General features: G+C 40.8%; 2 protein-coding genes across 2 annotated transcripts; both read right to left on the reverse strand.

The window, feature by feature from the left end:
- Positions 1-3584: 3584 nt before the first annotated feature.
- On the reverse strand, positions 3585-7485 carry LOC147305732 (P2Y purinoceptor 1-like). The gene has a single exon (XM_086277058.1). The coding sequence runs from the start codon at positions 5730-5732 to the stop codon at positions 4698-4700; it is 1035 nt and encodes a 344-aa protein (XP_086133184.1). The 5' UTR covers positions 5733-7485; the 3' UTR covers positions 3585-4697.
- A 3610-nt stretch (positions 7486-11095) lies between these two features.
- On the reverse strand, positions 11096-12903 carry LOC147305733 (P2Y purinoceptor 1-like). The gene has a single exon (XM_086277245.1). It carries the CDS (start codon positions 12843-12845, stop codon positions 11832-11834), a length of 1014 nt encoding a protein of 337 aa, XP_086133371.1. The 5' UTR covers positions 12846-12903; the 3' UTR covers positions 11096-11831.
- Between the last annotated feature and the right edge of the window lie 1124 nt (positions 12904-14027).

Genomic DNA, 14027 nt, shown 5'->3' on the forward strand with positions numbered 1-14027 from the left:
AATAATAAAGAGATGACTATTATGCCTAGTGGGAGGGGCTATGGGGTATAAGAGAAGCCGGTCAGGGCCTACCTGGCGTCTTTTTTCAGTGAGATGTTACAGAGAGGGTAACATGCAGACTGTGTTTTGTATATAGATGTTTGTTTTGTGTTGACTTAAGTTAGTTTCCTATTTTCTTTGTAAATAATCTTTTGTGCACCTGGGAGGCCGGCAGAATAAATTATCCACACTGAATGCTTTCTGACTATGCCTGCATTTGTTCGGGAGAAGTTTAGGAGAGGGCCCCGCGACAGAGACTTTTAGCTTGGCGTGTTTCTTTTTTGTTATTATTTTTTTACGAGTTCAAAATGTGTTCATTACATAAATAAAATTCAATTTTCTCTGTAGCACTTCATGGATTTCATAAGCAAGGTAAAAAAAACAGAATATATACAGTGTTATCTTCATTTTAGATGTCAAAAAGTATTTGCGGCTCTCTGTCTTTTCTTTTCCATGAAAACTGGGTCCAAATGGCTCTTTGAGTGTTAAAGGTTCCCAGCCCCTGGGCTAGGTCTTTGATTGACAAGACAGAAAGAGCCCATGATATTTGATGCTAGTTTTAAATTGGAGCTTGATTCTAACTAAGGTGAGTGTTCCAAATTTTTTTCCTAATTTCTGACAAATGTAGAGTTGAAAACTTACTTGATTATTTTTATCAACAGACTGTATGCCTGACTGGCTGGAGGTGTTCAGAAGAAACAGCTGAAGATAACGGTGCAAAATGGGCAGGCAGGTAGCAGGTGCTTGTGTTATGTAACCAGCTTGCATGAGCATGAGGTTTGAATGGCAGCAGATTTGAACTCAGGATTGGCAAAGAGGATGTTTCAGTCAACCTTTCCCTGAGGGATGTACTGGAAACTGAGAGAGTAAGATTAAACAGAGCATGAAGCTGTCATGGTCCTGGGTCAAGCGACCCAGTGTTTGAGTTTATGTATCTTTTGTACTTCTGTTGTGCCTTAGCTTAGTGCACCTAGTTAATTTCTAGATTGCTGTTTAGTCTTGTTCCTTAGTTGTTTATGTCATCTTCCCCTGTACTAAGTCTCCCTGGTTCATGTGTCACGTCTGCGTGGTTATGTTTAGTTCATGTCTAATCTCCATGTTTCCTGTTTTACTTTGAAAGTCTGTATTCAATGTCAGTGTGTTCAGTTTCACCTGTCCTGTCGTTATGGTTCATGTGTGTCAGCTGTGTTCCCATGTGTGACCACTTCCCCTGATCATCCCTCATGTGTATTTAGTCTCTGTGTTTCATGTAGTCTGTGTCGCGTCGTCTGTGTTCCCACCCCCTGTGTTCCGTATCTCCAGCCATAGCTTTTCCTTAGTTTATGTCCAGTTTAGGTTTCTGTTTGAACTATTACTCTTATACTGCCCTCACTCTGGTTTGTTCTGTTCATCAGCCATGATAAAAGGCCCGCTTTTGTTTAATCCACTCCTGTATCTTCGCTTGTGTTCGCACCTGGGTCCACCACACACATTTCCGCACGGTCTGCCTCCGCAGATCATGACAGAAGCAACTAGTTGTGAACAAGTCCACATTAAGGAAGTCAGACCTGAATTTTAAAATAAAATTATACCAAACTTTTTTTTAGAGAATTTGGCTATATTCCATTCAACACAGTGCAAATGGCTTGAATACAAAAAACACAAAAGCCACAAAAAGGTCCCAAGACCATTTATGGGTTAAAACCCTTGATGCAACAACAATCTGGCAGCAAAAGGGAAGCACAAGTTGGTCTAAAAACATTGACTTAAACGCTTTTCACTGATGAGGAAATGAGAAACCAGTGTCACAGCTGAAGCCTGTGAAAAACAGAAGATGTATGTAGTATTATTTATTGTATTGTCTTATTACTTGTCATTTCTGTTTGTTGAAAAAACAAAAAACAAAACAAAAAAAAGACCCAACTATTTATTATATTATTTATTATTTTTGTTTCTTTTCACTCCGGACCGTGTGTACATAATTTCGTTCCACCTCATGTTAACATGTGATGCAAATGACAAATAAAGCTCCTTGAATCCTTGAATACGTGTTTGAACGATTACTTCTTCACCTGTGACACTGCAGTGACTGGCGAGAGATAACAATCTAATTACAGAAACCTGCATAAAGCAGTTAAAGTGGTAACTGGAGCGCCAGGTGCAGCGCTAGGAGTCAGTATACCATGGTCCACACCCTGTGTTTGATTTTGTTTCACTTTTTTTTCTTGAGGCTGGTTAGTTTCATGTTGACTGGTTAAGTTTAAGCACAAAAATCTCCCTGATTACTCTTAGTTAGACAACCAAAGGCAAATATACCAACAAACAGTTTTTTAGTGTTTCACTACTGGAAAAGGGTTCATGTTTAGTCCACTTTTATTTGTATGAATTTTTACTTTCAATATTTCTGCATTGAATAAAGGTTTATTATCAACTGCTTACAAAACTGACAGTAACACAGTTTTGTAAATGAGGGTCACAATTAGTACAAAAAAAAAGATATTTTCTATGTCTGGTTGGATAGCCATCACCAATTTGTCAGTCTGTGTCTCGAATTCCCACAGGATCATAGCTCGGTTGTTTAATGTACGCAGTTGTCGTAGTCATAGCCTGTGCTGGAAAACTGGGGTGCAACATCATGATAACAGCTTTGATTGGCAGCTGTAGTTATGTAAAAGCTATGCCCCATGCACAGATGGACACTTCTTCCTTGTTTGAGCACAAATGCTGTTAATCATTCTGTGATTCTTGAAATGCACTACACCATACACACTCTAGTGTGTAATTTAAGAAATAAGTGATTTCTAAAAGTAAATACTCTACTATAAACATGAGGTTGACAGTAGTGAATCACCCACTGCATGAGTATGTGAGTGGGCTGAGCAGCTCCTTTAGTCAGAGACTGAAACACCCTCGCTGCAGGAAGGAGCGCTTTTGCAGATCATTCATCCCAACAGCAGTTAGACTCTATAACTCCTCAATCACAATGTCATAAGTCACTGGACACTGTGAACATCCACGGTCACCACTTCATGCATATAATGGACCTTCCATGTGTACGGACATGTGCAGGTATATATGTCTGTATACGTATACATATGTATATTTAGTGTGTACATGTGTGTGTGTACATGTCTATAAATAGGAATAGTAGTGGTACAATAGCTATATCAAGCTATATAGTTTATGTCTTCCATATTTCCAACCATATCCATAATCACATACTGTGTATGCTACCATTGTATATAGTGTATTATCTTACTTTTTTCACTGATTGTACTTATTTGTATTTTTGTATTTCCTTCTGATATCTGTACCTGAGCTGAGGTGACACAAAAATTTCCCCGTTGTGGGATCAATAAAGTCTTGTCTTGTCTTGTCTTATCTTATGATTGAAACAAAAGGTTAAAGTCTCCCTCTGGTTGGGGTTTAAATCTGAAAGCAAAAGTTCTCTGAAAGCATGATGGAAGTTTCTAAAAATGACTTCATTAATCTCATGCAAACGTACACTTATCTGGAAAAGCCGTGACATTTTACAGAACATTAATATGATTAACTTCCGAGATTAGAGTTGTCAAGGAATGAAATACTTAGAACATATATTAGAATGAACAGACTTTATTCCATTTGACAGTTGTACAATATGGGATTAACAAGAAATTAATTAAAATAAATTAAATTAAGGTTTTTAATTTTAAACTGACCAATAAAAAAAGGAAAACAAAACAGAGGTTGCCACTACAAAATACATGGAATATACATCTGAACTCTGTGTCAGCAATAAACACAATAAACTTTACAGGCTTGAAGGTAGATTGAGTGTGAAGTGTGTGTATAAAAGTATGTATGTAGACCTTTTTGTTAAAAGTGTTATTTAAAAAAAACAAACAAACAAAAAAACCAGAATAATAGTTAAAAGAATGATATAAAATGAATTACATGATGCAGTCTTTAAACTCAGCTGTGCTTGAGAAAGCCAAAGTCAATACTGACAATACAACATCTGACAATACTGCCAGACCAGCTGCCTGAGCTGAGCAGGGAAATCCTTTACAAGGAATAAAACCAGGGGAGTCCAAACACTATCCAGACACACAAGACCACGACTTATCTGATGAGGACCAAAAACTCCCTCATCCCAATCTGGACTCATCCTTCATTTTGACAAAACTCTTGAATGAAGGCTGAGTTTCTTGAAAAGTGCAAAAAATACAGTAATAGCACTAATATGAAATAAATTATACTAATCTGCCAGAGCTCTGTCCTGATCTATCATTAAAGTGAAAGTTGTTGTTGTAAGAGGTTTGAATAATGCAATTTTCAAGAATTAAATTACATTTTTTTCAAATACATAACATCATTATTTAAAGACTAATAGCTAGTGAAGCTAATACAGAGCAATAACAAGGAATAACAATGACATCTTGCATACAAGATAAGGAGAATGAGTTTTAAAGCAAAAGAGTAAATGGATTCCATCAGGTTTTAGTCATTCACAGAATACAAGGCAATAGAATAGGAAACAAAACATAGACAAAGGTATATATACATATTTGTCTAAACACTTGTGCCAAAACTGTTATCCAGAAAAAGTGAGTGATAATTAAGAGAATGAAGCACATTGTAGTACATAAAGCAGTCTTTAACTTACTTACTTTTGCATGCAAAGTCATTATTTACTGTTAAGATATTGCTCTGTTTGCAGTTTGTGCCACAGGCACACTGACATAGTTTGACACAAACAAACGAGTAAATGTCTGACGAAACTGCTGAAGCAGCTGTTGGAGCTGAGCAGGAATATCCAGGACATGGAGGTAAACCAGGGGGTTCAAAACACTATTCAGACACACAAGACCACGACTGATCTGATGAGCACAGAACACTCCCTTATCCCATGATGGATACTTCTTGTTGGTTGAAAAAAGTACTCTTGAATAAAGGCTGAGGTTCTTAAAAATATGATAGGGGATGTAACAGACCGAGAAGAGCAAAATCAAAATGAACATCAACTTTAAGCTTCTTTGTTTCACCACCTTATTAATGGTATTTTTGCGGCAGAGAACAAGAGTCACATGTCCATAGCAGCCAAGAAAAATAAAGAAAGGCATAACAAACCCAGTGAGAGTCCAGCCCACACTGTATTTCAGGTAATCCTCCACATACTCGTTAGAGGTGGTATGGTAGCATTTTTCAGTTCTATTTGGTGAGTTTTTGGGAAAGAGCACGTCTGGAAGACTTTGAGCACTCACCAACAGCCAAACCATGACTGAGATAGCCACAGAGGTACGGACAGTGATCCTTCTCTTTGCTTTCAGTGGATGGACAATAGCCAGGTACCTGTTCACACTTATACAAGTGAGGAATCCAATGCTGCCGTATAAATTCAAGTTGAAGCAGAATCTTGTGATCTTGCACAAGGCATCTCCAAATATCCATTTATTCTTCATAAAGTAGTAGGCTGTTAAAAATGGAAGTGTTGGCAGTAATAAAAAATTGGCAATTCCAAGGTTCAGAAGAAAAACATTAATGTGTCCAAGACTTTTCCATTTCTGAAGCAGAGACTTCAGTCCGCATACATTAGCTCCCAGACCAATGATGAACACAAAGGTATAAATAGCAGGCAGAGTTATCTGTTCATAGACTGAACGAAACCATTCAGTCGTATTCATTCTGTCTCCTAACATGTTGTCCACAAAAAGTGAAAACCAGATGTACATGTTCTTCCTGCTTGTGACCCTGCAAGTTTGAGATACGTGTGCAAAATCTCATGCATCCATTTCCTTGCTTGTTCACAAGAACAGCTTGTTATTGTCTTTTGAAAATAATAAAATTGTGTGTGTTAGAGTTGATTTTTTTTAGATTGTCATTTGTGCTAAGATATATATAACCATTGCTTGTATGTGTTTTGATAAAATGTTTCTTCCATATTAGGTTCCCTACATAAGATGTAGGAAGCTGTCTTGTTGCTACAAGTTTCAATCGTATCTTTAGAAACCACAAGTTCCTGTTTTTAAAAATAGTCGGACTGCTAACTTCTGTTTTTGTATAGAGCGATTTGAGAAGAGATCGCGCCATGTATGGTGTGACAGGAGATGGCACACACACACACACACTTGCTCATATATGCTTGCCTTAACTGTTATGTGGTTAACTGAACTGTGTGTAACTGCTTTTTATTAATAAAAGGAGCCATAAGGGAAGTCAGGTTTGAAGCTAACTGAGTTCACATGAAGGATGAATAATTCTAAGACCCTGGCCGGACTTCCCTTGCAAGTGAAACAACAAAGAGCGCTGTGTTGTCTTGCTTTGTTTGCAGTTTGTTGGTCTCTGTTTCAGCGGGGTTTGTTTGAATAAACCCAATAGTGCGGTGTTTTGTCTGTGTTTTTCTGTGTCTCCTTTTTCGCATAGGTAGGCGTGTGCAGCAATTCACCAAACCTGGCACACCTGTCATTCATTAGACACTTAGCGTTCTTAAGGAGCTGCCCGACAGGGCTCTAGTGTCGCAGTATTGTCCTTTCTGGAGTGCCTCTAAACCGGCCCGGTTGCCTACTGGAGCTTGTGGATTTATTTTGCTTGTGACTGAATGGAGTTTTGTTTCCTCCCCAGGATTTTTGCCTCTCTGTTTCTCTGTTTAGCCTCGTCTGGTTCGTTTCCTTCCAGAGGTTTTTGCAGACAGTATCAAGTAAGCTCTACACCTCTCTCTATAAATTCTGGTTTATGTTTGTTCTCGGTTTTGGGCAAGACCCTCCTAATTCTCATGTTCCTCTCCCCTTAGATCGAGTGCGTTACTAGTGTGTGTTTCGTCCCCTGGACGTCCCGGCTCCACGTTACCATTTACATTCTGTTGCAAATACATTGTTTCTGAAATTCGCCCTCCACTGTTTTTTTGTTTTTTTTTGTCTGTCCCATTTGGTTCTTTAGCCGTCAGAATTGTTGTCTGAAGGCCAAAAAGGATACCCAATGGATTTACTTTACCAAGTGAATCATCATGGCCTTGCCGTATTGGTCCATTTGATCGACCTTTGTTATTATTATTTATGTTATTTTATTTTCAGTTCTTACAGACGGGACAGACATGACTAGGGGATAGGAAAGGGAGAAAGAAAGATGAAGGAAAAGAAAAACAGAGGGGAAGAGGGACAGTGAGAAAGGGCACTTAAAAAGAGAAAGCGAGAGAGAAAAAAACTCCTGGATCACCCATTGAGAGAAAAAGAAGAGAAAACAAGAAAAAAAAGAGAGCAACACAACACCATCGCATTAATCTAGCTAAGTGTAAACAGCAGTAAATACTAAATATTGAATGTTGTGGTGCAGCACGCAGGACCGACAGTGCACAATGTGCTTTGAGGTAGCAGCCAAGAAAGGTGTAGTTTATGTCTATGGACAGTGAACACCCGTGTGCACACCTGTGTGGATCAGCGTGCTTGTATTCAAAAGGTTTCCCCATGTAATGGTCTGCTAGAGGGTGTAGGGAGCCATAGCCCCGTCCCCCAGGGCATGAAGCAGGAATGGAGGAGATCCAGATGCCAGACATCCAGAGGCCCCAGAGTGCGAGAGCCCAAGGAGGACCACTGGAGGGGCAACCGTGCCACCCTCCTGGGAAGAGCTGAGGAGAGCCCCAGACGAGAGGTCACCCAGCAGCCACAGAGCAGAAGACAGAGGGGGCTGCACTGGTGTGCCCGCCGGCTCTGCCGGTAGCCAGCTGTGCCAGAGTGAACCAAGCCGCAGGCCCAGAGCCCGGAGACCCGAGGGCTCCCTACGCCCTGGAAGAGGCCTGACCGACCAACAGGCGCCAGGCCCTGCCAAGTAGCCACCGGGAGTGAGCTGGTACATACCTGAGCGCCCAGCCCCGGACACCAAGAACCACCAACGCACCGACCCCTGAGGGCATCAGCCACCGGCAGGGAGTGTGGTGAGGGGAGATAGGCCTCCATACTTTGGAGGGCCTGGAAGTTCCCAGAGAGGTGCAGTCTAAGACCCGACCTGACATTAGACACAGACAAACAGGCACACACATGCATTCCCACCCTCATGCACACATATACAAATACTCAGCCAACATAATAATAATGGATTGGATTTATGAGTTTTAATAAAGCTCAAGGCACCCAAAGCGCTTTACAATGCCACTATTCATTCACTCTCACATTCACACACTGGTGGAGGCAGCTACGGTTGTAGCCACAGCTGCCCTGGGGCAGACTGACAGAAGCGAGACTGCCATATTGCGCCATCAGCCCCTCTGGCCAACACCAGTAGGCAGTAGGGTAAAGTGTCTTGCCCAAGGACACAACGACCAGGATAGAGAGGCCGGGGATCGAACCGGCGACCTTCCGGTTACAGATGCGCTTCCCAATCCCCTGAGCCACGGTTGCCACATAAACACCAATGGACATTGTACACACAATCACACTCCCCAAACATACTCTATACCCCGGGTCCAGGTACCCTTGCCCCCAGAGGGGGAAACGGCACCTAGACCCAGGAGATGTTACCCTTTCCCCTGGGGTGGAGGAAAGCAGACCGCCCCGGCTCCGCAGCAGTAGGGAGGCCCCGCATCCCAGATCCCAATCGGACGGCCAACACCTCCTCCCAGAGGTGGGGTTGAAGAGACAAACCGTCCTCTGGACACCGTTAACGTGCCCACCCTCATGGCCCTATATGTATGTGTTATGTGGATGTCTAAGTTGTGGAATAAAATTGAGGCACAGGTGACCAGAAGGGGACGAGGGGGGGATGCCTCCCCTGCACCCTGGTGACACATCTGCACCCCAAGGCCCTACTTGTGTGGGTAGGTGTGGTGGAGCGGGAAGAGGGAGGCAGTCGGGGATGGGGAGGAAAAGAAGGTAGGGGCAAGAAGCCCCTCCCTGGCGCCAGCTGATCCCAGTAGGCACCCCTGTCCTCTGACACCCACCAAGCCAAGGGGGCCCAGGCCCATCCAGACCGGGGCCTACGGCAGCAGCACCGCTAAGCCCCACAGGACCCGGGGAAGCCCACCCGACCCCACCGCAGAGGAAACTTTACCCACCCCATCATTCAATCATCTCCCAGACTACACAGGACAATAGAGACCCAGGTTGAGTTTATTCTCCACCTCTCCTATGTCTCTTTAATAAAGTTCCTTCATCGCAACTCTGTGTCTTCGTGTGTTCTGCTCTCTGAGTCCACTCGCATTTTCTCATAACACTGATTTATTTACTTCAAGTATTAATTAATTAGTTAATCACTGATTGTTAGAAGACAACTAACAGTAGCCACGATTAAGACTAAAGTCTGGGAGGTGTCCTTTAGATCTAAAGATAATATTAATTACTTTTTATGTATTTCCAAATAATATATCATGATTGTGTTCAACTTATTTACAAAGGGCATATTTTATACAGTGTTTAAATACAGCCTATAGAAAGGTTTAGCTTTGAGCTCAGGTACACTGAAGAAAAAATCAAAATTATCTTTATCATAGTAATTTTTTTTTTAAACTAGGCTATTGTTAGGTCTGTACTCGCAGGCCTTTGTAGCTCAGAGACATCCCCATGAACGAAGCAAGACAATCAGAGTTCAGTCCATTTTAACTTGCGAGACAGTCTCTGGATCCTGTCAATCGTCATTCCCCGAGGGGAGTTCAGACGGTATCTTACTGGCCTGGCTTCAAATTCACGTTCCAGGGCTTTCTTCAGGCGCCCCAGGCATCCTGGCTGTCGACAGATTTTGGTGTGTCCTCACCCTCTTCGGTGGGGGCGATTTTGGGCTCCGGTTTAAAGGACCAAATAAATGTTAGGTCTGCGTTCGCAGGCCTTGCTAGCTCAGACACTTATCCCATTGGACAAAGCAAGACAATCAGGGCTCAATCCATTTTGACTTGCAAGCGAAGCCAGTCGGATCAGGATCTTGGAGCTGAATGCTCCTCTCTTGATCCGAGCCAGCTCCAAAAAATCAGCATCCTCTCACAGCCTTTTATTCAGTGACAATAGTTACACAAACACCTCGTTGTAAAACCCATATGGTGTGTCATGAAAGCAAAGACACTGTGTGTGTGTGTGTGTGTGTGTGTGTGTGTGTGTGTGTGTGTGTGTGTGTGTGTGTGTGTGTGTGTGTGTGCGTGTGTGAATTCCTGGTGGTCATAAAAGGATCGTCTCCCCTCACTCTGTATATGGCTGAACCTCTTTAATGATCCACCATATACAAGCATAGGTGAGCCCATAAATGGCAGGAAGTAAACATTCCTTGCCAAATAAGCAAACCAGAATCTTACATAAAATGTGCCTGCAGTTAAACACTATAGCTAATAGCTTCCCTCACCATCCTAGATGTAGAGGAGGGACAGAAAAATGTTTGAACATGCTGTTCAGGACAAGGTTTACAGTTTACAGGATAACATGATACCTCTTTAGCAGTCCCCAGTAATGAGCTATGCTAATTATTAATGACAAATCTTATATGCAGTAGATAACAACTGGTAAATATTGAAAAGTTCATTCATAATGGCCATGAAATGTGCATCAGAGGAATCCACCTAAATTTCACAGTGGCTCGTATGGCAGACAGGAAATCCAAAGGTTTTCTACAGAACACAGAGCTACAAGCTGGCACATGACAGAACAAAAACAAGTTAAATCTTTCACAGGAACTTAAAGGTTAAGAAGAACCATGATTATGTTGTAGAAACTGGAAGTTTGGATGTTATTAGAACAGAAGATAATGAAACAATCTGGTGAACAAAATGACAAATGAAGCAACAGCCCTTTATACCAGCTATGGCAAATATGGTCAGTGAAGGTCGCTTTAAATCTGAGGATGTATGCTTCCAATATTTTGCACAACAATTCTTAAATGTCCAAGATTTTAAACTGACCAATAACAAAAAAGAAAACAAAACAGAGGTTGCAACAACAAAATACATGGACTATACATCTGGACTGTGTGTCAGCAATAAACACAATAAACTTTACAGGCTTGAAGGTAGATTGAGTGTGAAGTGTGTGTATAAAAGTATGTATGTAGACCTTTTTGTTAAATGTGTTATTAAAAAAACAACAGAATAATAGTTAAAAGAATGATATAAAATGAATTACATGATGCAGTCTTTAAACTCAGCTGTGCTTGAGAAAGCCAAAGTCAATACTGACAATACAACATCTGACAATACTGCCAGACCAGCTGCCTGAGCTGAGCAGGGAAATCCTTTACAAGGAATAAAACCAGGGGAGTCCAAACACTATCCAGACACACAAGACCACAACTTATCTGATGAGGACCAAAAACTCCCTCATCCCAATCTGGACTCATCCTTCATTTTGACAAAACTCTTGAATGAAGGCTGAGTTTCTTGAAAAGTGCAAAAAATACAGTAATAGCACTAATATGAAATAAATTATACTAATCTGCCAGAGCTCTGTCCTGATCTATCATTAAAGTGAAAGTTGTTGTTGTAAGGAGTTTGAATAATGCAATTTTCAAGGATTAAATTACATTTTTTTCAAATACATAACATCATTATTTAAAGGCTAATAGCTAGTGAAGCTAATACAGAGCAATAACAAGGAATAACAATGACATCTTGCATACATGATAAGGAGAATGAGTTTTAAAGCAAAAGAGTAAATGCATTCCATCAGGTTTTAGTCATTCACAGAATACAAGGCAATAGAATAGGAAACAAAAGATACATAAAGGTATATATATATTTGTCTAAACACTTGTGCTGTTAGAAGAACTGTTAGAAGAAGGGGAGTGATAATTAAGAGAATGAAACACATTGTAGTACATAAAGCAGTCTTTAACTTACTTACTTTTGCATGTAAAGTCATTAATCACTGTTAATATATTGCTCTGTTTGCAGTTTGTGCCACAGGCACACTGACATAGTTTGACACAAACAAACGAGTAAATGTCTGACGAAACTGCTGAAGCAGCTGTTGGAACTGAGCAGGAATATCCATGACATGGAGGTAAACCAGGGGGTTCAAAACACTATTCAGACACACAAGACCACGACTGATCTGATGAGCACAGAAGACTCCTTTATCCCATTTTGGACGCATCCTGTATTTTATCAAAACTCTTGAATAAAGACTGAGGTTCTTAAAAATATGGTAGGGGATGTAACAGACCGAGAAGAGCAAGATCAAAATGAACAACAACCTTAAGCTTCTTTGTTTCACCACCTTATTAATGGTATTTTTGCGGCAGAGAACAAGAGTCACATGTCCATAGCAGCCAAGTAAGATAAGGAGTGGCATAACAAACCCAGTCAATGTCCAACCCACACTGTATTTCAGGTAATTCTCAACATACTCTGTAGAGGTGGTATGGTGACATTTTTCAGTTCTATTTGTATGAGTGTTGTTTGCAGAGGTTTTTGGGTAGAACATATCTGGAAGACTTTGAACACTCACCAACAGCCAAACCAAAACTGAGATAGCCACAGAGAGAGTGACGGTTATTTTTCCCATCACCCTCATCGGATGGACAATAGCCAGGTACCTGTACACACTTATACAGGTGAGGAATCCAATGCTGCCGTATAAATTCAAGTTGAAGCAGAATCTTGTGATCTTGCAGAAAGCATCTCCAAATATCCATTTATTCCTCATAAAATAGTAGGCTGACAAAAATGGGAGAGTTGGCAGGAACAAAAAATTAGCAACTCCAAGGTTCAGAAGAAACACATTAATGTGTCCAAGAATTTTCCATTTCTGAAGTAAGGACCTCACCGCCCATCCGTTAGCTCCCAGACCAATGATAAAAACAAAGGTGTAAACAGCAGGCAGAGTTACATGTTCATAGTTAGAACGAAAGAAGGAAGTCTTATTAGTTGCTATTCCTGACATGTTGTCCACACAACCTCTCTCCTTTGTAGCAGAATTAAAAGTGAAAGAAGTGAAGGGACAGCAAATGCACCTGTTGCTTGAGTCAGGTCTGAACCTTTGGAATGTGGCCTTCTGTTCCTGCGGCCTTTTGCTTCCTATAAACCTTATCTTTATTCCTGTTATTGTAGCCTGTTACTCCATCATGGGTGTAATTTTGTGCTGAACATTGGGGGGGGGGATTATTATATTCCATGTTTCAGTTTAATCTGCTTTAGGGTTTCGTTCTTAGATTTTGTGTCTTGTTCCCTCGTCTTTAGTGTAGGTTTAGTTCAGCCTCAAGTCTGCGTCTTTGTGAATTGTTTCCTGTTTTATTTTGATGGTCTCAGTCCTATGTCAGTGGATTCAGTTTTACTTCCCCGTGTCTTTTCAGCCCTAATTTCTCCCAGCTGTGTCTCCCTCTGGTTTCCCATGCCCTGATTATTACTCTGTGTATATAAGCCTGTGTTTTCCTTTGCTCTCTGTTGCTTTGTGCCCTCAGAATTGCATGTGTGTTCTTGTTTAGCGTTCTCAGTTTGGTCTCATGTTTTGTTTCATGCCAGCAGTAAAGCTGAGATTCCTTGAGTTTGCCATTGAGTCTCCACAAGTCCTACGATTGGGTCTTCCATCTCTGCCTGCCCGCACACAGAGCCCTGTTTTTTTTTTTGCATTTTATTTTCTTCAACTCATCTCATGCATCTAACTCCTGGCTTGTTCACAAAGACTGTTGATTATTTGATCTTTTTAAAAACACGAAAATATCAGTGTGGATACCTTTTTTTATCTTTTGTTGTTTAAGTAATGAAGTAACAGTATTTTATGATATGTAAAATAAAAGACAGAAAATAAAGGCAAACATGTGTGGCTTTGCACTTCCTAAAGGCAATGAAAACAGTAAAACAAAACAAAAAACAAACAAAAATAAAACAATATCAGAACATATCACCAATAATGTATAGATAGGCTTGTGTGAATAAAAAGGGTTTAAGTTTGTTTTTGAATAAACGCACAAATCTTATGTCAGCAAGCAGCTTGTTCCAAAGAACAAAACCACAATGAATGAAAGCACTCTTAGTAGACTGAGATCTATTTCTGGGAACAGGTAAAACATCTGAATCTGATCCTTGAGAGGTTTGACTGAGCTGTAGACAGTGAGCAAGTCAGAGA

Source organism: Aulonocara sp. 'chitande type north' Nkhata Bay, linkage group LG20 (genome assembly GCF_057382095.1).
Source record: "Aulonocara sp. 'chitande type north' Nkhata Bay isolate Kocher_YH1m ecotype deep benthic linkage group LG20, A_spYH_male_GT1.1, whole genome shotgun sequence".
Lineage (NCBI taxonomy): Eukaryota > Metazoa > Chordata > Actinopteri > Cichliformes > Cichlidae > Aulonocara > Aulonocara sp. 'chitande type north' Nkhata Bay.